The sequence below is a fragment of the Nannobrachium achirus genome (genome assembly GCF_963921795.1).
Source record: "Nannobrachium achirus genome assembly, chromosome: 23".
NCBI classification, from domain to species: domain Eukaryota; kingdom Metazoa; phylum Chordata; class Actinopteri; order Myctophiformes; family Myctophidae; genus Nannobrachium; species Nannobrachium achirus.
This window is the reverse complement of record NC_137830.1, coordinates 39,769,102-39,796,618: the sequence shown is the minus strand read 5'-3', so window position 1 is coordinate 39,796,618 and position 27,517 is coordinate 39,769,102. Positions and strand designations below refer to the sequence as shown.

The window sequence follows — 27,517 nt, the reverse complement described above, 5'->3', positions numbered from 1 at the left end:
AAGTGACAATTTCAGGACTTTTTAATACCTCTAAAATGACAAATTAAACATTGACCAAATTGTCAAATATTAGAGGCAGAAATTGTGAAAATAGCCGATCTACATGCTCACAACGCCTTGCGTTGAGGCGTTGTGAGCATGTAGATCTGCTATTTTCACAATAGAACCATGTTATACAAAATGTAATGCCTCAACTCTTAGTGCTCGTCAGGGTGGGGGGGGGGGGGGGGTCCCCAATTAGAATATGATTATTTTGGGGGTCGCGGCCTGAAAAGGTTGAGAACTACTGCTCCAAAGCACTTTGACAGATGAACTGCTGTGGTTCCCACACCAGTGTGCCGCGGCCGGCTGGCGCACTGGTGTGCTTGAGAGGCAAGTCCAGGTGTGCCTTGGGATTTTGTGACAACCACTTAATAAAAAGATAATACAAGCTTAACACTGTGCTATTTTCGCTATGAATGGTGTGCTTTGAGGATTTGACTTGCCCGTTGGTGTGCCTCGTATACAAAAATGTGAAAACCACTCAGATACTATCAATTATTACATTCCTCCGATTGCCGCATCCCACTTCCAAGCCCATTCACGCCCCCTTTACATCGACTTCAACTCATAGGTAGTCGTCTAGGACGTAAGGAATACCGCCCATAACGCTATCATTCGCCCCCCGTCGCCATGGTGACCGCCCTCCATTGGCTCATTCCCAGCTATGGGACCGGCGGATCCCATTTCAACAGAGGGGGGCTTCGCAGTAAGTGGAGTGAAATTTGACACCACTGTGTTTGCATGTGCGTGCTGCAATAACCCGACACGTTATAAGTTATCTTGAGTATGACAGTAGTTCGGGTTTTAATGTTAAAGTAAAGGCGAATTCGAATAAGCTTTAAGGAAATGCTGAGTATGAACGTTAATTCACATTTTATGGTTTCCTTAATTGTTTCCTACAGCCCATGTTTCACAACTGTATTACATTTTTGGCTGTTGTAAATAAACAGTTATGTCTTCTATGTTATGTCTGCATTTTCTAGTAGTGAACAAAACAAGACAGTATATTTTTATCTTTTCAAAGTGTGTTGTGAGCCGTTTTCACTAATTCTAATTTCTCTTTATGTACCATGCCATGCCAACCCATTAAAAAAAACACCCAGCACAGAAGATATAAAATGAGAGGCCTTTCAAAGTACAAGTACAAGTTTATTTTGAGCACAGCACAAAAGTGTCAAGTGCAGGCTTTAGCAGTTATATGTGTGTGTTGTTAAGAGGGGCGTCTCTATAGAGTATATAGGGGCGTCTCCAGTGGCCGAACTGCGCCGTTATTTTGAATCACGCGAGGCATAACAGTCACTTCTCTCCAGTGCGTCCGGCCGTCAACACCGGAAGTGCGTCCGGCGGTCAAATATGTCCGACCGGAAACGTGCGCTGCGGCACAATAGTTCCGCCACAATAGTTCCCCCCCAAAAAACATTTTTTTTTAATTATTATTATTATTATTTTTTTTTTTACTTTAAAAAAAAAATGTTTTAGTAAAGAAGCGGGCGTGGACTCTAGATGTGAGCGGCCCGAAGGGCCGCGAACCTCTAGTACAGTACATGTAGCATACCTAGAGTGCAATTAGATAGAGGCCTATGCATTAGTAGCTGATAATGGGGGGTGAGTCTGGGCCTGTAAAACATGCCACCTTCGGACTGCTGCCCCATCGAATACTGTAAATGTTGGTTTAACTGATTTAAGGTATTTTACAAATCAGCATTGAGGATTTTACAGTTTTACTGCTTTTTCTTCTAGAATATTATTATACGCCACAGGATCTAGGCCTATATTGCAAGACAGAGTTGCACTGTCTGTAGACCTGCTAACTCTTGCCTGATTCCACGGGCTGCGACAAGCTTTACCACCCGACAGTGACTAATTGAGAGGGGCTGAAAGGCTGAAGGGCTGAGACAGTCCTATCTGGGCAGTTCTTACCATCACTTTTTGAACATACCGATAACATCAAAGCACGACTATTTCTATCTGCGTGATAGCACTGCTGTCTGGAGTGACTCCGTGGTCTAGATAGAAGGAGTTGAGTGTGCCACTGTTACAGGCGCCAACGTTGCCGCGACAACAGGCAATGGGCGACGGGGAGTGGGTGCCTGGCTTCACTCAGATGGTACTCGCTTGTCCTCTCCCTGAGTACTGGTTGTCTGGGTTACCTGCATGGACATGTCAGCGGACGCGTCTTCTAGTGAAGAGTACTGATTTATTGGAGTAATATTGTCAGCTATAAGCTGACAATCAGCTTAACTGTATTTTACTCTTTGATTGATTGATTGAAGACTTTATTAGAAGTTTGCATAGGAAAAGGTACAGTTTCGTGACGGTACAGTTCACTGGTACAAGGTCTACTAAAAGGAGATCCTAGAAAAGACTAAGCTTATTTCCACAGGAAACCATTAAAGTATTACTGGTACAAGGTCTACTAAAAGGAGATCCTAGAAAAGACTAAGCTTATTTCCACAGGAAACCATTAAAGTATCTCATATAACATTGAATGACAGACAAATAGAACCCAGTACTAGTATGCAGTAGATATAGTCAGTAAAAATAAAATAAAAATGAAAGAACAAAATACAGTAGGTCTAAACACTTTATTTTCATTTTCCATTTTGTAGCAAACAATAAACATACATGTACATCATATTGTATCTGACATGTTATTTCCTCAACCCCCCACCCCCCACCAAGGTCATATCAAGACAAAACAAGGATAAAAGAAAGAAAAAGGAGAAAAAAAGGAACAAAACAGAAAAAAACAAGGACAGAATAATTAGCTCAGGAGGCCAGAGGCAGCGGCAGTTATATCACTTATCCCATAGACAGGCAAGAAGTGATCACCCCTCTTACCTTACCCCCACCCCACTTTTCCCCCCTAATCTGTACATGATGATGATGATGATGATATCTGGGAATATTTGAATGCTTTTTGTTGCTATTTTACATTGAATACCAAGGACCTACAACAGAAACAAGACCGCAAGGTCTTTTTTGGGGTGTTCCTTTCAGGCAGGGTGATTGACTGTACTTGTGCTGTACTACATGTTTTGTTTTGACTGTCTGTCAATCAGCTTAACTATATTTTAAATGTCAATTGCAGATTCCCACCTGTAAATTCCCTCCCTACACCCTCCCAAAATACAGCATAGCACCCACACAAGTGGACACATTTGTATGTCCATATGCACACACACACACACACACACACGCACACACACACACACACACACACACACACACACACACACACACACACACGCAAACAATACTGCTCCCTGCTTGCCAGCTGCCTTTCCAGCAAAACTTGAGCTGCACCCCTCATCTGGTTTTACAAACCACGCCGGAGAACAGTTACAGTACGTCGGAAACACTCAATTACCACTGTAAACACCGGCTTCCTCTTAGAAATCAGTCAAAGGTTGTGAGGCGCTGACAAGTGACATCATTGCAGCGTAGAAAACATGCGGTAGATGAGACTTCCACATCTCTGTCAGGTTTTACATTTTCTCGCTTACCCACATCTCAGTGGTCTAAGACAAACAGTGAGAGTGTGCCGGTGTGATTTTGTGGTGTGGATGTGTCATGTGTCTTTGAGGTTGACAGTACTTCATTAGACCCCCTGTGGTTGTTATGAGCAATTATGTTGTATTCCCTTCGTATTTGGGGTTTCTTCCTGGAGGCTGACACCTTGTGGGTCAAAAGTGCCGATCCAAAAACACAGATAAAATCATATAATCATCCCCTCCCCTTTTACCATTCACCCAACACTGTGGGTGTGGCTAACTTCAGCTGGCTTACCACCCACCATGACAACCAGGCATAATTAATGAACTGGTGGGTGTGGCCACATAAAAACCTAATTTTAACTCTTTCTGTACACTTTTTTGGAAAAAAATCTTTTTTCCAAAAAACAAGGGAGAAAACAAGGGAGACTGAAGTGCATGGCACTTCAGTCTAACCCTAACCCTAACCCTAACCCTAACCCTTGTGATCCTTTGGTGTGTATGCGGAACTACACGAGAACAGTCATCATCACCCATCAAAGTGAAGAGTAATGAAAGACAGAGTTTTGTCTAGAAGTCTGATGACACATGCGCTGTAACACTGACCTCTGATAGAGATAAAATCCTGAAGGTCCATAATCAGGTTGCGTAAGTTACATTGTCAGGTTTAATAATTGCTGAATATAAAATAGGATTGATACATAATGCCTGAAAACTGAACCCACTTGCTGGGAGACCTTTCTGACAATTAACAACATTTCACAATTAACAAAAGTACCACTAATTATTAGAATTATTTGACTGAGAATATAATGTATTTAGGTAAACTGACCATGATGCTGTTCATTAATGGGAGAACTCAAGAACATTTACACTTTTACTATACATATTCAAGAAAAACTGAGTGAGTTGATGCACAGTGATGACTCATTGGCATCATACGACTATGAAAAGCTCCTCTTAGATCACTATAATCATCATGGATGTTATCAACAAAGTAGACAAAAAATGGAAGGATACCTATATATGCGTATGACGGAAGGAAGGGAGGAGTTGGTCACACTTGAATTGACCTTTGGAGAGAACCTGGGCTCTTCTTGATTTGACATTCAATCATTAGGCTGCCTGTAACAAATTACCAAGTTGACTCGAAGGGCCTTCTCTTTGCAAAACAAAAATCACTCACAAATGGTTTCTTGGTCATCCCTGGCTATCAGGTACAGCAAACATTTCCAGCGCTTTGCCATGTTTGGTAATGTAGTTCATTAGAGCTGCCTGTGTTTGCATTATATGCTATTACATCACTATAATTATGCCCATGATTAAGAGGCTAGCGGTTCATATGGTCCTAGTGTCATACTGTAGCAAAACATTTAGCACTAAAATGTCATAAAAGACAATGTTCCGTGTTGTAGTGTTCTTTATTGTGATAGAGCATCCACTAAATAAATATATGAAAATAATACGGCTTTCTTTCTCATGGTTCTACAAATGCCAATGCAGTCCGTTGCTCTGAAAGGGGAGAAAGACAAACAGACACGTGAATAAACACACGTCCATAAAGTACACATAGACATGCACACCGTGCATATCGGATGCATGGAGCAGAACTAGGGAAGGATGGGGTGTTCCTCTGCACATGTCACACGCTCCTGGTATAACTCCTCACTGTCAGGTGAAAAGAAGCGTCTGGTGACTCTACTATGTATAGGAGACATGGTTGTCTACTATGTCTACTGTACACCCTCCGCAGAACAACAGTAGTAGGGGTTGGCACTTGGCAGTGACAGGGAGTCAGGGACTACACACATGGGGGGAAGGTCAATGACTAAATTGAGGAGAAAATATGAAGGAGCGCCTAGCCTTTATTGGTTCTGTAATGTTGTTATTATTTATTTAATTTTCCAAATCCTTTACACTTTAAGTGCATTCATAGAATGTAGATGTCACCTACATATCAGTAGGCAGAGATCTCTGGTCGTCTGGCTATGGGAGACTATAGGGAGAAAATGAAAAGCAAGACATTTCATAAAAAAAAGCAAATAAAAGTCTCATCACGTTCTGTGCTGGATGCGTCACACATGGTTCCCTCTACATCATCCATCACTGGGGAGGTCTGCCCCACTTGCCTTACATCAGCTAACATGTCTTTCTAACTCTCTTGATACAGTATCAGCAAAAATAAAACCCTCTAGCAAACAGTTTTCTGACACTGACTTGCTCTCCTATTCCTGTGACTCAACCAGACCTCCCTCCACTATAACGTTCCCATACACAGTATAGCTGTTTGATGGGTGCTTGAGTAAATCAGGATAAGCTTAGCTGATCTTCATCTGTACCTTAGGTTCCTTTTTTTGCCAATCCACCATGCCTCATGCAGCAGAGGACTGACTTTCTGGATTTGTAAAATATATTAAATGGTGAATCTATGACAATGATCCAATGAATAAACTTGAAATGAGAATGGGTTGATAGCGTCACACAAGGGGTAATGATCATGGTACACACACAGTATAGCCTTCATTTTATGCGATTTAAAAAGGTTTAGATATACATTAGATTCCATAAATTAATGAAAACATGTTATTATTCTTTTTTTGGAACAACCAAATGTGGAAGAGATGGACAATAATGTCTAACAGGAGAGATATAGATTTAGTCATATAAGTGTGGCTAGGTGCCATTGTCCAAAATAGAGACTAGTGAAAGGAAGTTATATGAGAAATATTAGGCTATATAATGTGAACCACCAACTGAGAGCAAAAGCACACCCAGTGTGAAGAGAGCGGTGCCTTCGAGAATAAATACTAATTAATGTATGATGTAATTAGTGTGGTTGCTATAGGCAACCAGACTATTGTTTTAGTCCTAAAGTTTTCTGTAAACTCTTATGTCACCTAAAGTAAACCTGTTTAATTTCATTTCACTTTTCTGTAATCCCAAAGGTTTTCTGTAACCCCAAAACCCCAAGTTCAATGGACTTTTTTCCAATCAGACAGGATTGGTCAGACTTCACGTGACATCACATTATGTAATATAAATAGTATGATGGAATTAATTTATCTGCGGATTCCTGCAACTCGCGTCAGTGCAACCACACTTGCAATTTCCCAAATTGCACCTTTCTGTTTGTTATGAACTGGTGCATTGGAGGAAATATGGACGGACACATGGATGGACATACACAAAGCCAGATGTAGGAGCGGGTTGTCACTTGTTTTACACGATGGCCTTATAGGCTGAAGAAGAAGATTGAAGACTTTTATTAGTAGTTTGCATTATGAAAGGTAAAGACATTACATTGTGTGTGTGTGTGTGTGTGTGTGTGTGTGTGTGTGTGTGTGTGTGTGTGTTGTTGTTGTGTTGTTGTTGTTGTTGTTGTTGTTGATTCACTTGACATTTTGAAAACTATAGCCTACCAATTATTTATTAATTATTTATATATATTTGTAATCATAAAATGATTCTTCATATAAGATAGACCTATAGGCCTACATTCTATTATAGGCTATATATAATCATTTAATTGTCCCCTCAAGACTGATTTATTATTAGGTATATTATTTCGCCGTGCAACTCCAAGCCATCAAGGCATAGGTTAAATTGCGATGCCTTGTGTGAGCTTGTAGATCGGCTATTTTCGGCCGAGCCGCCAGCCGCGACACCGCCGTGCGCCGTATCTCCGCCTGCTGCTTATGACGTTATTATTGTCACAGCTCGGTTCAACGGTTCCAGAGGCGTCAATTGGGTATGGCAAGATATGGCAGCTGCCATACCTTGGCTACGGGGGGAAATAATAAAATGTACTTTTCATCGTGCCTGTTGCTAAGGTATGGCAACATGACTGGTGTCTTGCACGCACACCAGTCATGTTGCCATACCTTAGCTTTTTCTGAACTGACACCACTGAACGGTTCTACTGCAGATCCTGGGATCCTGCCCGCCGGTTCTCGCGAGATCAGCGGAAAACAATCCCAGAGACTCTTCCCACCACCACCAAGCAAGCAGCAGCCCCCCTTCCCCCCTTCCCACGCCCCAGTGCAGCGCTCGCTGTGGGATAGTGGCCACTAGAAAGTATATCCTCTCTCTCGCCGAAAAAAGAAGACAAGATAAGACGCCCCACACACACACAGGCAGAAAGAGAAAGACGAGGAGGAGACAGAAAGACAGACAGACAGAGAGACAGACGAGGCGGTGGTTGGTGTAGTAGTGAGTAGTAGTTCAGGGGGATATGAAGATGGCGGACGCCAAGCAGAAGAGGAACGAGCAGCTGAAGCGGTGGCTGGGCTCCGAGACGGACCTCGAGCCCCCGGTGCTGAAGAAGAAGAAGACGAAGGTGAAGTTCGACGACGGCGCCGTGTTCCTGGCCGCCTGCTCCAGCGGCGACACCGAGGAGGTGCTGCGAATGCTCGACCGCGGCGCCGACATAAACTACGCCAACGTTGACGGGCTCACCGCCCTCCACCAGGTTCGTTCCGTTGGTTGTTTTTTAAACGGCTTCTTTTTGTTTGTTGTTGCTGTTGTTGTTGTTGTTGTTGTACGTTGGACGTTTTATCCGTTTCCCCAGACATAAAGAAGAAACGCGACCAGCGCCGTGTTTCTTTATGTCTGGGAACACCTGTCAAATGGAAGCCATTCTCTCTCTCGTTGTGTTGTTTACCTACATAGACCACCTCCGTCCACTGCTCCTTTCTTTTCGGTGCGTACGCACACTGAGTGAGGGCCTTTAATTTAACTCGGAGAGTGTACAAATGGAACCGTTGGGCAGGCTCCATTTTGTTCCATTTGTACACTCTTGAGTTAAATACTCACAAGGGTCCATTTGAGTCGTAACTATCATTTAGCTGGGGACCCCCTGGAACTCCCTCAAGGACGGCCTGGGGGTCCCCGGACCCCAGTTTGAGAACCGATGCTTTAAAATGAAGCCATAGATGGTGCCATTCTAGCTTGTTCTGACTGTCTGCTGCTGATATGTAACGCCTCTGATATTAATATTATATAAGTTAAGTGTGTGTGTGTGTGTGTGTGTGTGTGTGTGTGTGTGTGTGTGTGTGTGTGTGTGTGTGTGTGTGTTGCCAGCCATGCGTGCATGTTCAATGACAATGAATGGATCATTGTGAACTGTGGTGTTTTTGGCTTTGCTTCATTGATCCAGTTTGGTATGGACTGACTGTACGTTAGCCTTGGCAGAGTGTGTGTGGGGGTTCAGTGTAAATGCTGCAATATCACCGCAGCCTAGCCGCTTTATATCGTATATCATCAGACTAAATGTCAATATATATCCTGAACGGAACCATGTTGTGGGACAAAACACAGCGGGAGTATTTGGTCTCGTGTCAGATTGTAAACAAGAAGATAGTGTCAATTGTCTGGGTCGGCAGTTTTGTTGATGAACCATTTCAGCCTGGTTGAGACTATTCTCTGGTCATGTTGACTTCTTGTTCATTTGTTATGTTAACGAAAACTGATGGTTAACAAACGTTAGGTGAAACAATATACGTTGATGCTATATAGTGTGCGTTTCTTTCGCACGTTTGTTGAAATCTGTGAATGCCAATAAACAGCTGCGACTAGCATCTACCAAGAGAGTTTAGGCTAAAGTTGGATTAGCATCCTAGCAGCTAATTTAGCTAATTTGGCTATCGCTAGCTTTCGCAAAGGCTAACGGTTAATTCGTTCGCAGGCTGGCTTGTGTTCTTCTGACATAGAAATCATGTTGATCTCGTAATATGGGATAGAAAAAAATGTATTTGCAAGCTAAGTTACCCTTTGGTTTTAATGTCAACGGTTGCAAGCAGGCTAACAGCTTGATGATTACGCCCTTGGCTATCTAGCTAGCCGTTATGCACAGCCAAATGATGAAAATGGCAGCTGACGTTGGTTAACGTTTGTTAACACCAAGTTGTAGCCAAAGTGTGTTGTCTTTTCCAACATGACAACACAACCGAACAAACAATAACATGGTACAAATCAATGTTTGAAGCAGGGTTCCTCGCTGACAGTGTTTTGTAGTTGCAGCTTGTCTTGTCTTGACCAGCAGAAACGAGACCTGTCTAACTTGACAGTGACTTGGCAGTGTTGTTGAGTGTCTTTTGCACTAGACTTCTACTGAAGTTGTTTAACTTGTATTGCGTCAAGTATGATTTCATATATACAGTTACATAGTTTAACAACAGTTAAGTGCATTAGCTAACATTACCAGCCCAGTCTATTTTAGTTGATAGTTGATGTGGAGTTGTGGACTAGTTTTGTAAGTCTAAAAGGGAAAAAAAAGGTTTCCTGTTGTGAAAATCCACAGTCATGTTTACATAATACTGCTAGTGCTAAATGTCTGCAAGATTACATAACATTGCTAGATGTCTGAATTTATCTGAAAGATTAATCTATCTAGGGCCTAGATGCCTAGATTTTAGGCATTCAGATGTTATATCCTATCAGAAGATGATGATATGGCTGCACCCACCATTGACTTGTTTGAGGGAGATAATTGTAATGCTTATTGTTTACATGTCAATAACTGTAACAGTAAGATTTATGAATTAGCACAGTAGTGAGATTCCTGGCTGTGTGTGTGTGATCTGTGTGGGGAAAAAATAGTCTAACTAATTTACTGGCTGCAAATTTGCCTTATACAAAGATGAAGCCTAAGGGTCGATTCATACTCCACTTTTAGAGCCTAATTTATTTCTGGTCGGTAACGTCATTAATTCGGCTCTGAATGACACACGCCATATCATAGTTTAAGTTTAGACAGAGCTGAACCGAAATAAATTAGGCTCTAAAAGTGGGGTTTGAATCGACCCTAAGCCTCTGTGTGTTTAAAAAACGAGCGCTAAAATTACCAAAGGATAGAATAATTCTTACATGAAAGGGTTTGAAACTTGCATAGATCCCTGGTGATGTCATATCATTACTCAGTGGCCAGATGTCTTGTCTGAGTACTGTTCTGTGTATCTTGAGAATGAGATAGGTCGTTTTGCATATCTGTTTCCCTGTATGTATAACCTAGTCCAGCACTTAGTTATTACATCATCACCAGTTTCAAAGCTTTTAGGAAGCTTCCAAGACAAGTAATTAATATTATCTTGTGATGTTGGACAGGTTTGGTTTGCCTCTGTGTTTTTAGATTGATAGTATGTGTGCAACAGCTAATCAATCTAATCAGTTTTATAGATTTATTGTTTTTGTTTTGATAATTCAATACAAATAATTGATTCATAATCAATCCCTATTTTGGACATACCATTATTGGCAAAATGTAGTGAGAGATAGCTGATCTACAAGCTCACAGACTCGTGATGCAACACATTATGAGCTTGTAGATGTGCTATTTTGAGTATTTTCACATGATGAAGTATATGAAGTATAAAATAACTGTGGTTAATTGATTCATTGATATTTAAAAAAAAAAAAAAATGTGTATAAAAATGTGCTTCTTGATTTATTGAAAAAGTAAACGATTGTATAATTGCCAAGAAAATAATTGATGGCTGCTGCACTACTGCAAATTCACCCATTTACTGTATTCAGTCGGTGTCCACTGTCCGTATCAGTACTGTATGTATGGAATTAGCAAGCCCCCTGTGCAGACTCACACAGTGGAAACATTGCCTTTTTTTGGACCGATGTCCAGGGATGAGCTAGAGAGTGAGTTAGGAATTTGCGGTGCCGCTCTTCAAACCTAACCATCTCTGGAGAGATGGGAAGCTGCTGTGTGTTCTAGGCCAGCATGTGATCCATCCATGGCTTTTGAGATCTTAGAAAGGAGTTGAAGGCAATATAAGGATTTGTGTTTAACATGCTAATCCTAGGATTGCAGGCAGGTCAAGCTGATGTTGATTTGTTCAGACAACTGTGTGAAGGGAAGATGGATAGTGTCATTTGATGCTTGCATCAAATAATGTCTTCATCACTTTCTTCTTTGTTGTGCTTTTCTTAGTTTGTACAGGGTATTTATAGTCTATTCACTCTACTGTCTGCCTCACCCATCAACTAGGGAAGGGAATGTCTATAAATAGTTCTGCAATATGAATTGATATTTATACAATACTGCAGTGCACAGCTGTATTGCGTTATTTATTAAAATGTTTGAACTAATTCAGAACATCAGCAGGATCACTGCATTTTGGGAAATTATAGTTGACACACAGTGTCGAAGCCAATTATCATTGACAAACACCTACAGAATTATTTTTGCATTATATTTTTGCCTTGCTGATTACATATAAAACCACAAGCTATTCAACATTCATTGGTGCTGTAATTACCTCATGTTTCCTCCTCTGTGATAGACCAGTGACCTCTTGATTTATTGCTAAGTGTGTGTCATGTTTGTATAGGAGGGGTCACTCCTCCTTGGGTACAGTGATTGCTCCCAACACTAGCTAATGGAGGGGGATATAAATATCACAACCACAAGTTCCCCTCACTGGGTTTCAGGAGAAGATACTAAGTTTGGGTATGAGTCATAGAGTATGTAGCTGTGCTTTGTAGTGTAGGCCTGGTATAAGCTTGCATTGAGGCTAGTGGTTGAGTCCTTCTGCGAGTCATACCGTGGACTTAAGATGATTTGTCTCTGTATGACACATGAACATCTTCACTTACTATGATTCTGCTGACGCTGAAGGCTGCTTCTGTCTTTCTTGGGCGTTTGGTGGTTAGGGGTTAGGAAAGAAGCATTGTCTAACTATGGTGGTAGGGATATTATTCTTGTTTCTTTGACCCAAAGAGAAAGAAACTATTGCTACATAGTCATGTAGGTGATATGCTGTAGGTAGGTGCTGTAGGTGAGATGCCTCCTAGACCTATACAATGCAGCATTCAAGTTTTATTGTGATTCAAGTGAAGTGTCAAAGAGGAGTTGGAGGACAGACATTAGGTGAGTAAGGGCCAGTGACCAGTGATGGCCTCATAGTCTATGGTGATCTGAGAAGGTAGTATTTTCAATCCTGTGTCATCCCAGCAACAGACTAGAGACGGTCTCGGTCTCTGGTAGTCTGAGAGGGTAGTATTCTGAGTCCTGTCGTGCATTCCTCACATGACAGTCTGTGGAAACCATGGCAAAGGGAGAGCAGAGCAAGCATTCCTCAGCTGTCACCTAACCCCCTCCCCTCTAGTCATTCTCTCTTTCTGGCTGGCCTGCCTGCCTCTCCCCATGTGATGCCATGGCCCAGCTGACTGTTGCCCGCTGAGCTCTATCAAGGCCATTAGCGGGGGACAGAGGCAGGGCACGCTGCTTTGCGCATGAAAATCTCATCATCGACTGACCCACACCTGGCCCCTTTCTTTACTGTCGATGGCATATCCTAGGAATTACAAGGACATGGGCCAACTCGGCAAAAAATGCTAGTGGAGTCTTTTACATTGCATATGATCAGACATTACCCTAGGGATGGGGGCGGGTACTTGTTTAACCATTTAGGCAACACAAAAAATATTCATATTTGTGCAAGATATATTGGTCCTCTTACATTGTTGTGTTGATCAAGTAGTGCTGCTCTGTCTACTGCACACTGCATTCAAGTCAGTTGTGCAACGTACTATACAAAGATGCAGTTGGTGTGTCCAAGGCTTGTGATGTGGACTATAGTGTTTATATCGATAAATATGCCATTATTCTACAGCTAACCATGGATAAACAACATTCCCAAGACTAAGAGTCCAGGTTTACAAAAAAAAATGCCCAAATGCCCATCCTTACATTACTCAACTTCATTATGGCTCTGAAATACATGACCATTATCTTTCACCATCTCCATGGCAACGACTTTCTGCAGGTTGCTAGTCACTTGTGTTGGTGGATTTGCATGTACAGTGGGAGTTGCATAACAGTGAACAGAGAAAGTGAGCGAGAGAGAGAGAGCCTTAGGCAGTGCTTGGCAGTTTAGAGTGAGACAGAGCTGTGTGGATCCTGTCATCCAGACCAGTACCAGTAATATTAACACATTACATAATTACTGCAGCTCAAACCCATCGCTGCTTCTCAGCTGTGCTACAGGCTCCCAGTTGGCCAATGAGAGGAGCAGGGAGGGATGCTGCCGATGAGTCCCTCTCCTCCTGATAAAAGCATCATGGCGTCCAGTTAGTAGATGGAATATACACACACATACACACACATTTGTCTGTGTGTGTGTTTATGCATGTCTGGTATAGAGGATCTGGCCATGTTTTACAGCTCAAGACCAAGGTAGCCCGGGGTATGCACTATGCAGAGCATCTGTGCATCACACATCCCCCCATTGGTCATTCGTTCTCGCCTGCTGTGGTAGTTAACAAATGGAGGAAAGCCTAGTAGCCCTAGCAATGCTATTTATTTCTAGTCTGCTGAATTGGCTACATAATTACATTAAGACCTTGTGACTGTTAACCACATTAACCCGGGCGTCCCTGGCATGTCATCATCAAAAAAAGTTGCTGATCTACACCGTGCTGAATGACAACAGTGTTAATCAATTTAATTACAATATTATTATAGTATAGTATAGTATAGTATTTGGCTTTTGGCCATGATCAAGTAGTTAAGGACGCATATTTCGAGTTCACACAAAACATGAGATTGAAGACAAAACATGTACACATAATTTGTGTATATATGTTACGGTTAGTTTGGGTAACTCGGTTAGACTGTGGTAAGAGCGCTTGTTTTGTCGTTCACCACACACCAATCACCACCAGATGGCGACGACAGCCATTCACTAGTGAAGGCGCTGACGTCACTCGTTTGCGACTCTCTTTCTTTATTTACTAGCCTAGCCTAGCCTAGCCTAGCCTAGCTTGCCTAGGCCTTACGGCCTGGGCATAAATATAACGATTGCATTCACCACGGCAACCATTGCATTCACCTGGCCCGCTCTTCGCGGCCACTCGCGCCTGCGGCGCTCGGGGGCGAAGAGCAGGCTGGCCTTCGCGCCGCTTGCAATGTCGTGGACAATCGAGCCGCTCCGCCTGGAGGACGTTGTTGTGGCGACCGCTTGTTCCGCCCCGTGCCGCACGGCGAGCACTCCGTTTCTCTATCTAACCGTTTCTCTATCTAACCGTGACATATACATTTTCCCATCTGGGGCACTCTATTTCCTGAATTTAATTTTAAAGTATTATCCAACTATTGCATTACATTTAATTTCCAGTTTTCATTTATTTATATTAATATTGTTATGGCAATGCTTTGGGGATAAAAAGCATACAGGGCAACTGAGAATACTCAAATTTGTGGCACTTGCTACTTTAATTTATTAGCTTCACATTTGATTACTGTAATGTTTAGCATGTTGCACAATATGAATAATGTTTGATTGACTTTCTTTAGCTGTACATGCATGCAGGGTGAGCGTTTGCTTTGGAGTGTCCAATTATTACATTTTGCGACATTAATATCTTGCATGTTCTTATCCAGAGAGCAATATAATCATTGTTATGCCCAGTGCACGTTCTCATGTGAGGGTATAGAGCGTTTGATGAGTTGGTGAAACATACAGGATTGAAAACTACATTATGCCACTGTGGTAGTCTATGTTTTTCTTAGGTCTAGTCTGAATTGGTGCTGAGTCCGCTGACCAATTCATCTCTACTGTGCGCAGACACTGAACTAGTCTTGACGGAATAACTGTAACATATTATTTTATTATATATATAATATATATATTTTTATTAGAGGCTTTCATCCTTAATGGAGAATAGTTATACAGACTATCACTGCTTAGTTGCCTTCATGCAACACCCCCCCTGTCTGGAAGCTGTGGACCCACATATCAACAATGAACATAACATTTCCAGCAGAGAAGCAGCTACTGCCCTAAAGAGAGGCTGTGAAATGGACCCAGTAAAGGTCAACAGCATTAGGAATAGTGTCTGAATGAAATGTAATTGTATCACTGGCTTTTTATGGTAAAGTGCTACAGCATTTAGGCTGTGGCCTTCTGCTGTAATAGGATCTCAGAAGCCATCTATTATTGCTTGTGCCATCTCAAGGCATTTGATATCTAACCATCTCAGGAAAACAAAATGCATTCAGTGCACCTTTTTTGTGTAATGGTGTGCAAGGTGCACTGCAAATGGCTTTCTTTGTTCTAATTTCTATTTTCTTTGTTATGATCCAACAACACTTTAAGTGTTGATGGCTCCCAGTCACTCATGCATGTGTAACAGAACATAATGCCGAATACATTATGGTGTCATTCAATAATTCATAGAGGAATCTCAATCTACTACTAGTCGATCTAGATTTTGTTCTTTGTCTGGCCCAAACATTCAATTGCCAACCCAATTCTTCCAGCCTTATTTTACTCAGAGCCCCCCTTTCTTACATCTAACAAAGATAAGAGACCCCTCACATCGTCATGCACTCCACACTTGTGTTTTTCAGATTTTTTTTAACCACTTAAGCACTAATACTTTTTTGACAAAAAGCAAAATTATAGCAAAGAATACCAATAGCCCATCGCAATGTCTTGTGAACTTGTAGACCTAAATTCCTTTTAACTATATAAGTGCTACACAAGTTACATGTGCGAGTTAGTTATGACTTTTTGTGCCTTTACCCCCTTTTCTCCCCAATTTTGTCGTTATGACTCCCCACACACACATTTGTGTGGTCACTGCTGTTGTATAATCCTACTGACTCACCTTTCAGTGAGCAGCCCCCATTGGGAGGACATGGAGCCTATAGGGGTGCCAGAAACTGATAAAAGTCAAATTTGAATGTTCTACAGCCCTGCCAAAGATCTTCTTTTTTATTTTTTTACATTATACAGTATAACATCTTTTTAATATTGTATATAAAACATATGTTTGTATATATGTTTTATTTTAGTACGGTATATTATAGTCACATGGTCACATAACATTAAGGGTTGAGTGTTTTCCATCCTTTGGTTACAGTTTTATAACCAATTTGGATGAGAACCTTTGTGGAGATCTTGTACAGCCTCAGTCCTCATAATTATTTTTCGAGTGACAATAAATCAATGCCAATTTACTGTACAGTGGTATTGGCCTTTATTTTGGCTGTTAAAAAAATACACATATTATGCGAATTTGGAGACTGCATCCCCAGCCTACGTCCTACTCGTCCCGTCCGTCACTCCCTGCGGACAGATGCCGCCAGAGGCCTGTACGCGCAGTGACAAATATTGCCCTCCCCACCCAGCTTCCCTCCCCCAAACACTGATTGTCTTCGTATAGAATCTAGGGATGGGACGAAACGCAATATTATCGTTTATCGTGATAAAAACACTCACGATAATCGTATTGTGGAGATTTAATTCATCGTGATATCGTCCTCCGTCATGCAGTGGGATCAATTCACCTTTTATTTGACGATCTGCATATCCGGTACCACTTAAACCCCCTATAATTGGTAAACGGTACTTAGAATATACAGTACGTACTTGATACAGTCTTTTGTTCACTCTCTACCAAATGTCTTTGCCAAAAAATAGCTGATCTACTTGTAGATCGGCTATTTTTTGGCAAATGTTCCGCCCCAGGATAATGGATTCTGATTATCGCGATAATATTGTAAATCGCAATTTATTTTGTCACAATAATCATGATATGATATTTTCATATCGTCCCATCCCTAATAGACTCTCTAAAAAGCCAGATGCACTGCAGTGGATTTGAACCCTGAGCCTCCACAGTGGTGGGCAGGCACTGAGCCACCCAAGCGTCTTTGTGTAACATGTTTAAATGTTTCCTGGACGCCAGGTTGGGAAGCATACAGTATAGTAGTATCAGTGGTCAAAGGTTGGATCGGGGGTAAGTCCCTGTGACATACTAGTGTCCATGTCCAGGGGGTGTACTTGTACATCAAGCTGCCTCAAGCTACAGAAACAGGAGATGGGCTCTTGCCCTATGGGCCTCATGGCCCGGCAAGGCTTACTTACTTATCAGTGGTAAAAGGACGTTCCTTTTCCCCCACATAGCACAGGCACTGGTCCCAGGGTGTATGTTGGTGCAGCCACACTATAGACACATGAAACCAGTTTATCTACACTTACCAATATTTTCTGCATCTCATTGAGTGCTATTGTATAACTGCCAGTGTACTTTACTTTGGGTCCCAGAACATTGACATTTTACCTGTGTATAATTGGCAGGTCCAACTGTGTTGAGCTGGCCACGCTGATGTTTTCATTCAGCGTCCCTACCAACCCCATAATCAAGAACAGGAAGTCCTCATTTGCACACCAGTGCTTTCCAACATGTCAGGTCATCTGCCGATTGTGACACGTCAACGTTGTTTCCTTGTACGCCATCTCTGGAAGGAACAGACAGGAACAGTATCAGCTAACTGGGGTTTCAGAGATGACCTTGGAAAATTGTTTAATATTGGCAATATCGAATTCTCTTTATGTGATTTAACTTAATTTGGCTGATGGATAACACAGGTTAGGTTAATTAAGATGAAAGTTTTCTTTTAAATGTTGATGGAATACTTAATTTTTCAGAAATGTAAACAGCATAGTCAGTCATTAAAGGGATAGTTCACCCCCAAAATAACGTATTTTCCAACAATTACTCACCCCATGGAGATTCTTTTGTTTTTGTCGCATTCGCAAGCCAATAATTTGATGACCAGCTGTGGTTCCCTATGGTGACACAAATGGCCTGCTTTGTTCCCTATGGAGACACAAAGAAAATTATTGGCTTAGGAATGATTCAAAAACAAAACATATCCATGAATTATTTGTGGGTTGAACTATCCCTTTAAGGCTAAAACATCTTAGTTGGAACAGTATATAACCCCATCTCTTTCTGGCTAATCCTACAGAATTCCAACTCTATCTGTGGCTTTCTTATTGGCCAGGGGGTTTGAGTGCAATTGCCTTTCCCAGTTTGTTTTTGGAATGATGATGCTGTTTCGAAGTATGAGCGTCGCTACAGGTTGAAACTGGTTCACCTGGGGTCGTAAGGAGAATTCCTCAGCAGAGTTAGACCAATTGCCACGTATATGTGCTGTGCTGACATGACGGCTGGGTTGGAGAGATGGACTTGACCTTGTCCACCATCTTCATCCGGCCTCACCACGTCATGTGATCAAATATCTTTAAATGTCTTCCATTCAAATGACCTGATTCCCTGCTGTGCTCTATTGATTTTAATGAACACAAGTAGTTAATGTGAAACCAGATGCTGCCATCCCATATCTGCCTCTCCCTCCCCCCCCTCCCTCCCTCCCTCCCTCCCCCCCCCCCCCCCTCCCTCCCTCCCTCCCTTTTCTGGATTCCATCTGATGATGTCAGCGTGTATTCCTGTGTAATCAGACCAGGTTATTTCTCATCCATACGTTGGGCTCTCACTGAATCCTGGAGGGTTTCCAAAGGTTGTTGAAGAATGGCCCCCGAGTTGAACACCTACCTGTTGATGCATATGTGTAAAATGAATAGGACTGGGAACCTGCCAACAACTTTGACGGACGAGTGCCCACTGCTTTTCTCTCTAACCCGATGCGCGTAAACGGACCACGGCTATGCATAGTATTGAGCTGCTGTGAAATGTTTGTGGGATGACTTCAGTTATTTGCTTTTATTTTCTTCACTCCATGGCACACAGTCTCTGTCCTCGGCCTTAGGTTAGTCTACTTGAAGCCATCCCGCTGTTATTTGCTCGGCTGCGGTCACATGCCTTTCGTGGAGTGGTTTTTATGAGCCGTTTTTGAACTCAAAACACCTGGACCTGAGACTGTGAATTCCTCATTGTCTTAGAGAGGGGAGTACAATTAAGATAGGAGTGTGTGTGTGTGTGTGTGTGTGTGTCCATTTCTTGTCTGCAGGAGGGAGAGATTACATTATTTACACTTAATTAAAAAAGCTGCATTTTAGCTGACGAAATGAGTTGTATGATGAAAACGGTCATTGCAGACAACCTGAACTCAGTAGTGTAGTTGGCAAATAAAGGACACCATCTCCTTGCATGTCTCCTGCTGCCTATAGTACTTTAGTACTTGTTATACAGCAAAAGAAATCAGAACTTTATGTCTAGCATTTTTTGAAGCGGCCTGTGTATTACATTTCTTTTGCTTGATATTGATCTTGGTTTACGCTGAGCCATGAAATCCTATGTGATTGTTTGCCAATAAAACTGCAGTTTGCTGTGGTGCAGCCCCATTAGTGTGTTGGCGCACAAGAGCACATGAACGATATTCTGTCCACAGAGAAATAGCAGTGTCAGTAGATGGGGTTCAGCCTTCAGAGATACAATTCTTAAAGCTTGCGATTCAAACCATACTTGATGCCTTTCTGAAAACTGCCTGTTGATACCGATTCTCCTTTGATAAAGATTTTCCTTATCTTTAAACAAATAGGGCTGTGTTTTGATTGTCTTAAATACCAGCTCTTATGCCTTAAGTTAAAGGCCTGTCCATACTGTCTCCGACCACCGAACCTTTCGTCGGAAACTACAACTACAAAATGTCATCACTTGAATCTTCTGAAAAGCATTACCCCGAATTAGAGTTTGGAAAGTCGGAACTCTCCGACGAAAGGTTTGGACAGGCCTTTAAGTTAAGGCATAAGAGCTGGTACTTAAGACAATCAAAATACAGCCCATCGGCTCATCTTTTAGCAGCGTGAGTTTATAGTTATACATTTAACTGTACCATTAGGGTGGTAAAGAACATATGCTTTCAGTGATCAGAGAAAGGAATCTATAAAAGTATTACTTTTGAACTATCTATTGTTTGTCAGAATTTCCAGTAACATTTAAACAGCTGCACACGCAAGCTAATGCACAGTCTATACTACAGTATATGGTACATGTCTCACCCTGCGTTGTAAGCCTGTAGATTGGTAATTTTTGGCAAACAGTTTTGGTCTAGATGGAAAGGAGAAAACCAAGTACTGAGTCAAAGGTCAAGTTTTGTATGGAGGGTTTAAGTTGCTCCCCACTGGATTCCGCGGAGAACAATCCTGATTCTGCGGAGAACAATCCTTGAATCGGCAGATATTAAAAAACGACCTAAAATGAACCGTGATCAAGCATGATTTTGTTTTAATAATGAAGTAAAATACTTTATGAAAAAAATATATACAATTAAATGTAATTACATGGGGTCAAAATAATCGAATATTCGATTAATCATTTTTGAGGATAAATATTAAAACAATATTATTTTTTAATTAAGAAATCCACTGATGGGAGGTCTGTTTAAATGTCAAATTAATGAATTAATTAATGTTTCTACCATGAATCCAACATAATAGAAAGGATCATGTATTTAATAACAAAAAAAGCCCCATTTCATTTACACAACACTGATGGTGCTGTCAAGCCTATAAAGCTATCTACGAAATCTATGAAAAGGCTATTTGCAAGGCAAATATGTACAATATGTAGTAGGGGGTCCCTGCTGCGTCTCACTCAGCTAAGGCGGAAGACCCCTGCCTTAAGGTATAGGGCCACACTAAGTGCTTCCAGACAATCATCGTAAAAGTAATTGAGATCTGTAAAATACTAGACCGTAGAAAGGAAAACACTTTTGTAGTCTGGTATGAAGAAACCCCTTCCATAGGTCTTAATTAGTTTTTGTCTGAATAATCTGATGCATGCCCTTGACTATGTGAAGACTCCAGGACAACTGCTCTTCTTTAAAAACTGAAGTGGTGGTTGTGATGGGAGGGATCAGGGTGTTGGGGAGATGTTGGCCAGAGAGGAACAGGAAGTGGCTGTTTATTTTTCTCATTTCCTCTTTGAGGTTCCAGTAGTGAGCCCGGCTTCATCTGTCCCGTTTACACACACACACGCACAAACGCACACTCGCACGCACTCTTTTTCAACACTCATTTACTAAATAAATCCACGGCGGACTGCACCCTTCCACTTGAAAAAGTTGGTGTTTCAAATTAAGTGGAGCTCTCTTCCCAACTTGTATACCATTCTTACTTGGAAGGGGAGGGGACTGAACTCTGTGTTATGTCAGTGTCAGGCACCACGGCTCTGCTACCTCTAAAGTCAATCCCATTCTGGCATGAGGCTTTCAGTGTGCAAGTTTGTGATTAAAACTGCTTTTGGTCAATATATTGAAATAATCCGATTCTGTTTCATTAATTTGAATCAGAGTGCATTAGTTTTGGTTACACCCCGCCATTCCGAAACACCGCCATTCCGAACATTGACTTCTAACCCTAACCCTAACCCTAACCCTAACCCTTACCCTAACCCTAACCCTAACTAACCCTAACCCTAACCCTACCCCTAACCCTAACCCTAACCCTGTTTCGGAATGGAGGTGTTTCGGAATGGCGGTCTGACACCATTAGTTTTACCATGCCAAAGCTGTGAGATCTGCCTTGCCTTTTGGATAACACTGAGAGCAATGCACCAAAGATAATGTGTTGCTTCTGATTTCTGTGAATATTACATCGATGCTTTTATGGCGAAACTGGCGATCCATATTTGCACTGGTAATGACTGAATGTTGGGAGGGCAGACCCTGGCATCTGCGCTGTCAGTTTGAACCTCCTCCAGTATTAATTGCTTTCTTCTATGAACACAAGAAACATTGCCAGTATGTCACAGGGTTGTAGGTATGCCCAATGCCTCTTAAGTCACCTCTTCTGTTAGTGGCTGCTAAGTTGAGCTCATCTACTGTCCTCCACATAAGAGGCATGTTGTATGGAATGGAAACCTCAACAGAGGTTGCATTCTGCTGCTGTCTGACTTGGTGGCTATCTGACCCCTCTGCCCCTTCCCTCTGGTGCCCCCCCCCCCACACTTCTTTGGACCCCTCACATGGAAACGAACTTGGCTCTCAAGTGGAACTATTGTTGTGGCTGCCGTGTGCATGCCAGAGTGAAACATACAGTTACAAACTCCCTAGCCTTTTTATTTTTTTTCTCCCCTCTTCCTCAATCCTGGCCTTCTTTTTCCATGGGAATCCCAGGGCCATATATGGTCGTCCTCAGTAGCAGCAGCTAGAGCTGTAAAGCTGTGTGTGTATAGCCTGGTTACAGCTCCCAGCAGGGCTCATCTAGACTAGCAACCCAGCTGGTCGCCCTGTAGCGCTCTAACCCAAGACCCCCCAGGCCACCCCCCCCACCCCCCGACCTCAAACCCTGCCATTGCACAGGAGTGCACACTCACATGCACACTCACACTACAGAGTGAACATTATTTTCTGGTCTTGCAGTGAAGAAGAAGGGTTTCACTATTATTCTTATCCTCAAATATGTTTTCCCCCCCCGATAAGACTGTCTATTGGCTGTTCATATTAAAAAGGTTTCTCCTTCATTTGTCTTTCTGTCCCTTGTTACTTCAAAACGTTTTTTTTTTGTTTTTTTTTCTCCACACACACACACACACACACACACACACAGTCACACACACACACACACACACAGTCACACACACACACAGTCACACACACACACACACACACACACACACACACACACACACACACACACACACACACACACACAGACACAGGCGGTAAGAAGGAATTCCTTTTGTGGAAGTGACTGCGTGCCTCTGAGCTTGGTGACGTAGCCCAATGAGGAGTGGCCACATCTTCCATTGCATTGCTTGCAAGCCCGGAGCCTCAGAGTATTACTTATCTGGGAATTTCTCCACTGGTATGCTAGTCCAGGGCCGCGCTGCTGCCTGACTAGATGGGTGCACAGAGAAGTCATGCTAATAGGGGGGAGAGAGAGAAGCAGACAGGCTAGCTCTTGAGATTCAGAAGAAGCTGCTTCGTCCTACATACTGTACAGTGGCTTTATAAGGGAGCAAATTGGTCTTCCCCAGTCAGAACGCAATGGCTGTTATTGAGGATGCCCTATGTCCCACTATTATGTTGGCCATTCAGTCTGAAATACAGCAATGTTTGTTTTTGGTCCTTGTGCTATTTTAAAAGCCTTGCCCCATGATGGATGATGTTTTGGTTCATCTGACAGCTACTTGAATGATTCGGTCCACATGTGTCTCACTTCAGAAATTTGATTTCCACCAGAAAAAAGGAACTGGGCACGGGCAGTGGTCCAGCAATCCAGGCACCTGGGCACATAAAAGCAACCAAAAAATACAAAGGAACTACAAGGCCTGCCGAAAACAAACAAGCAGGATATCATGACACAAGGTTGTGAAAATGACCGAATGAAACAGAACTGTTAAAAGTTAATGAAAAGCCAGTTCCCCTTTTTGTGGATTCAGTTGATGTTAGATACGATAAGATGAGCCTTTATTGATTGAGACATTCAGATGTCATAGCAACAGCAGTGAGAATGAAAGACATCAAATATACATCTATCGCTATACATCTTTAATCAATGAAAATTTGAATTAGTATGCATCAACAATGAGTATATGAAATGACATTCATGACATTTTATGCAAACGCTTAATTGTAATACAAGTGTGATGCATGATTTAATTGTGTTTTGGGCATTGAACATTTGAGCATATAAATACGAATGAGTTATGTTTGTTATTAGGCTTTTTAAACAAAAATTGCACAGGGCAGATATGACTTGTCATACATTGTACTGTGTATGACAAGTATTGTACTATGTATGATGACAAGTTTCTCGAAAACGGCCGTAGAAATCGCCGATTTTCGCCGTTTTTTTTTATACCAGTGGCTCTGCCTCTGCCCAACTTATTAGCATACCCAAAATGTTATAGTAGGCCTAATGCAAATGAAGAGACGTACTGTAGCTCTACTTAACAAGAGACGTACTGTAGCTCTACTTAACAACTGCATCATTAGCCATTTGGTAGCTAAACAGTCTGGGTAATCTATTTTAAGTAGATTGTTTGATTTTATTTTATTTTCCTTAACTATCAATTTTCACAAGTTTATTTTCTGTAAAAAGCCATTTGTGTTGAATGTGGACCAAGTCATAAATAGCATTGTGAAGCAATTGAAAGAGAGATGTGCTCAGCTATCTTTAATGTTATCCAACTCGATAGCAGGCAGACAGATATCAACCCAGACAGCAGACAAATGTACATGAGTTTGTTTTGGTGTTTTTGTGGAATATGCTAATTTCACAGTATTATTAAAAAGAGAGAAAATTTAGCAAATTACTTTGATTACAAATGTTGTCATTGACAGAATATAAATGGAATTCCAAGCCATAAAATAATGCACATTGCAATTGTCTTGAGTTATGTGGAAATAAAGCAAAAAGTTATCAAGTAATGTAATTTTATCAACTGGCCCGCGGGGGATAGCTTCGCTGTTTCTACATGTCATCTTTTTGACACCCAACTCTAACCCTTATCCTAACCTTAACCTCCGTGGGGTGAGTCGCTAACCCTCCGGTCGAAATGATGGTCGTTCGAAAGAGCGAGATTTTACCGGCCCGCGGCCCCTTGTCATTTTTGTAATGTGGCCCACCGTTTCAGAAGTTTGAGTATCCCTGCACTACAGTCTGTCAACGGTGAGCAACTAATCTATCAACATTCTGAGCAAATATATGTACGCCAAATATATGTATGCCAATAGTTACCCTTGACGGGCATCTGTCAAGATTTGGCAATGCATATCCTATTAGCCCATGTGCAAGTGCAAGTCTGTGGTCAAAGTCAGTAACAGACAGTGCAGGTTCAGTCAAATCTTGAATTTGTGATAAGATGTAAACATCTCAGTCACAGATGTGCTTAAGGCATTATGTATGTCTTGTTGATAAGCAGTACGATATTTTACATCTACGTATATATTAGGGATATGATTGGGATTTAGCAAATCGATTTATTTTATCTTAAACAATTTTGAAATCTTATCCAATTCCCTGCTTTGTAAACCTTAACCTACAGCGCTTGAAATGTATGGTGAATCAGTCACACTACAGTATTTTAATACGATTAGCAGCATGCCTCCCAGGCGCAACGCAGCACCTCACGTGATCCCGTCTCACACAATCACATGTGGAAGCAGATGTAAACAAAGGAGACAATTTAACTTGCGTGTAGTAGTCATACTGCAAGACAGTCAGGACAGATAATCGCTTCTAATAAGCCTCACACGGAGAACTGATTAGAAGAAATCGTCTAGAGGGTGTTTCTAAACCCAAATTTCCCTGATTCTCGTGTAGTGTGAGTTCAGCCTCAAACTACGTTACTTCAGGGAGTTGGGGCATCTCACCGTTTCTCCGCTAGTCACCACCATCTCCTTGGTCTTTCTGATGTTAAAGGAGTGGAGTGATTGTTAGTGTCACACTACCCTATGAAGCTGTGTGATGCAGCTGACAATGGAGGAGTCATTGGAGAAGGGAGGCAGGTGGTGTGCTATTTTACCATTGAGTTCTTCTAACATTAAATGTTTTCAATGTAGGAGATTTGATCTCGGCCAAAGTCCTGATAACAGAATCACAGTGTACTCAGTGTTTTGTGGGGCCCTCTCTGATATTAAGTGGCTTCTCTTCTCACTCGTGGCATTACATTCTCCTAAGTGTTAGTAGTTTACCAACTGTCTATGAAGTCCAAATTACACCTTTATCCTTTACAGGGATTTGCCATAGATGCCAGAAAGGAGTGCCTGGGCACGCAGAGCAGTGAGCACAAAGAACATATATCCATCTTGATACAGTACCACTTGTGGCAGCAGCCTTTGGCCTTATTGGACGCTTTTACTTGATTCATTTTATGAATATATGATTACTGTGCCAGTTTGGTGCATTGGTGTCAGCAGATCAATAGAACAGTAGATTGGCTATTTTCACTACTTCTTAAACATGCGTTTCCAAATTATATTTATTTTATTTCTTCATGAAATTAGTGAAAACAATCATTGTCTCCACCAGCCGAAGGCTGAGGGAGAGTATGTCGTCCGTCCGTCCGTCCGTCCGTGCGTCCGTGCGTCCGTCCGTGCGTGCGTCCTCGCAGTTTGTGAACAGCTAATCTCAGTCACCGTTGGCCCGATCGCTGCCAAACTGAGCACACACACTCCCTGGATGCCAATCTAGAACCTCTGCCCCACATTTTTCAAATCAGCCTCATGGTGGCGCTATAACAGGCCGATTTGTGTGGCCTGGTTGTTACCAGCTAATCTCCGGCGCCGTTGGCCCGATCGCTGCCAAACTGAGCACACACACTCCCTGGATGCTAATTCAGAACCTCTGCCCCACATTTTTAAAATCAGCCTCATGGTGGCGCTATAACAGGCCGATTTGTGTGGCCTGGTGGAGACCTGTGCTCGGAAGAGCACTGCTTCTAGTTGAATTTGTTTTGAATTCATGACAATTTTAGATTTCTTTTGACGCTTTTTGAAAATGTTATGAAATAATAATTCAAAAACAAATTTAGGAAACAAAGGGACCCAAAAAAAATTAGCCGCGACCCATTGTCTGGGGAAACAGTGCTTTAGACCATAGATATGTGCCCGTTATATGTAGCGTGGCAGCCACAGTGGGCCATAGCTGCCTGAGCTCAGGAGCTCTCAGCTGTTAACTCATTTAGTGCCACCCCTTTCACCACTAGAGGGCGCCCAGTGGCCAGAGAAAATCCCATAGAGATATGCTGGTATATGCAGAAGCCCTGCAGCCATGACTTGCCTGAACACTTTCCTTTGTGCATGACTGCATGTACAGGAAGAGGATGAAGTTAGCTTGAAGTTAGCTATTGGCTACCAAGCATTTTAGAAGCCTTATTTTCGTCAACTTAGCCATGATTAAACCTTGCACACCTCATGCATGGGAAAAAAACAGAGAAGAATGAGCTCTGAAAAATCCAATGCAATCCAGAGTGGATTTGTGCAGTTTGTTCACAGCTTTCAAACAAAACAATCCGATTGGAAATCCGTTCAGGCATTCTTGAGATAATCGCCCTTATGTTTTACATGTAATGTAAACAAAAATGGCTGCCCTGTATGTTAGATGGGGTTGTATGGGGGTGGAACATGCAAAATCGCGATTGAAATCATGTTCACCAGATTTGATGGGGTCCAAAAAAAAAAAAAAAAAATTCAAAAAAATTTTTTTCAAAAAAAAAAAAATTTTTTTTTTTTTTTTTTTTTTTTTTTTTTTATATCCCGAACTTGTTCG

General features: G+C 41.9%; 1 protein-coding gene across 1 annotated transcript in view; it reads left to right on the top strand.

The window, feature by feature from the left end:
* The first annotated feature begins 7,592 nt into the window (after positions 1-7,592).
* The window catches only part of ppp1r12a (protein phosphatase 1, regulatory subunit 12A), a 90,640-nt gene continuing 70,715 nt past the window's right edge, over positions 7,593-27,517 (top strand). Inside the window, exon 1 of the mRNA XM_080753810.1 lies at positions 7,593-8,004. Coding sequence (XP_080609936.1) covers positions 7,768-8,004 — 237 coding nt within the window. The 5' untranslated portion in view covers positions 7,593-7,767. The remainder of the gene's footprint in view (positions 8,005-27,517) is intronic.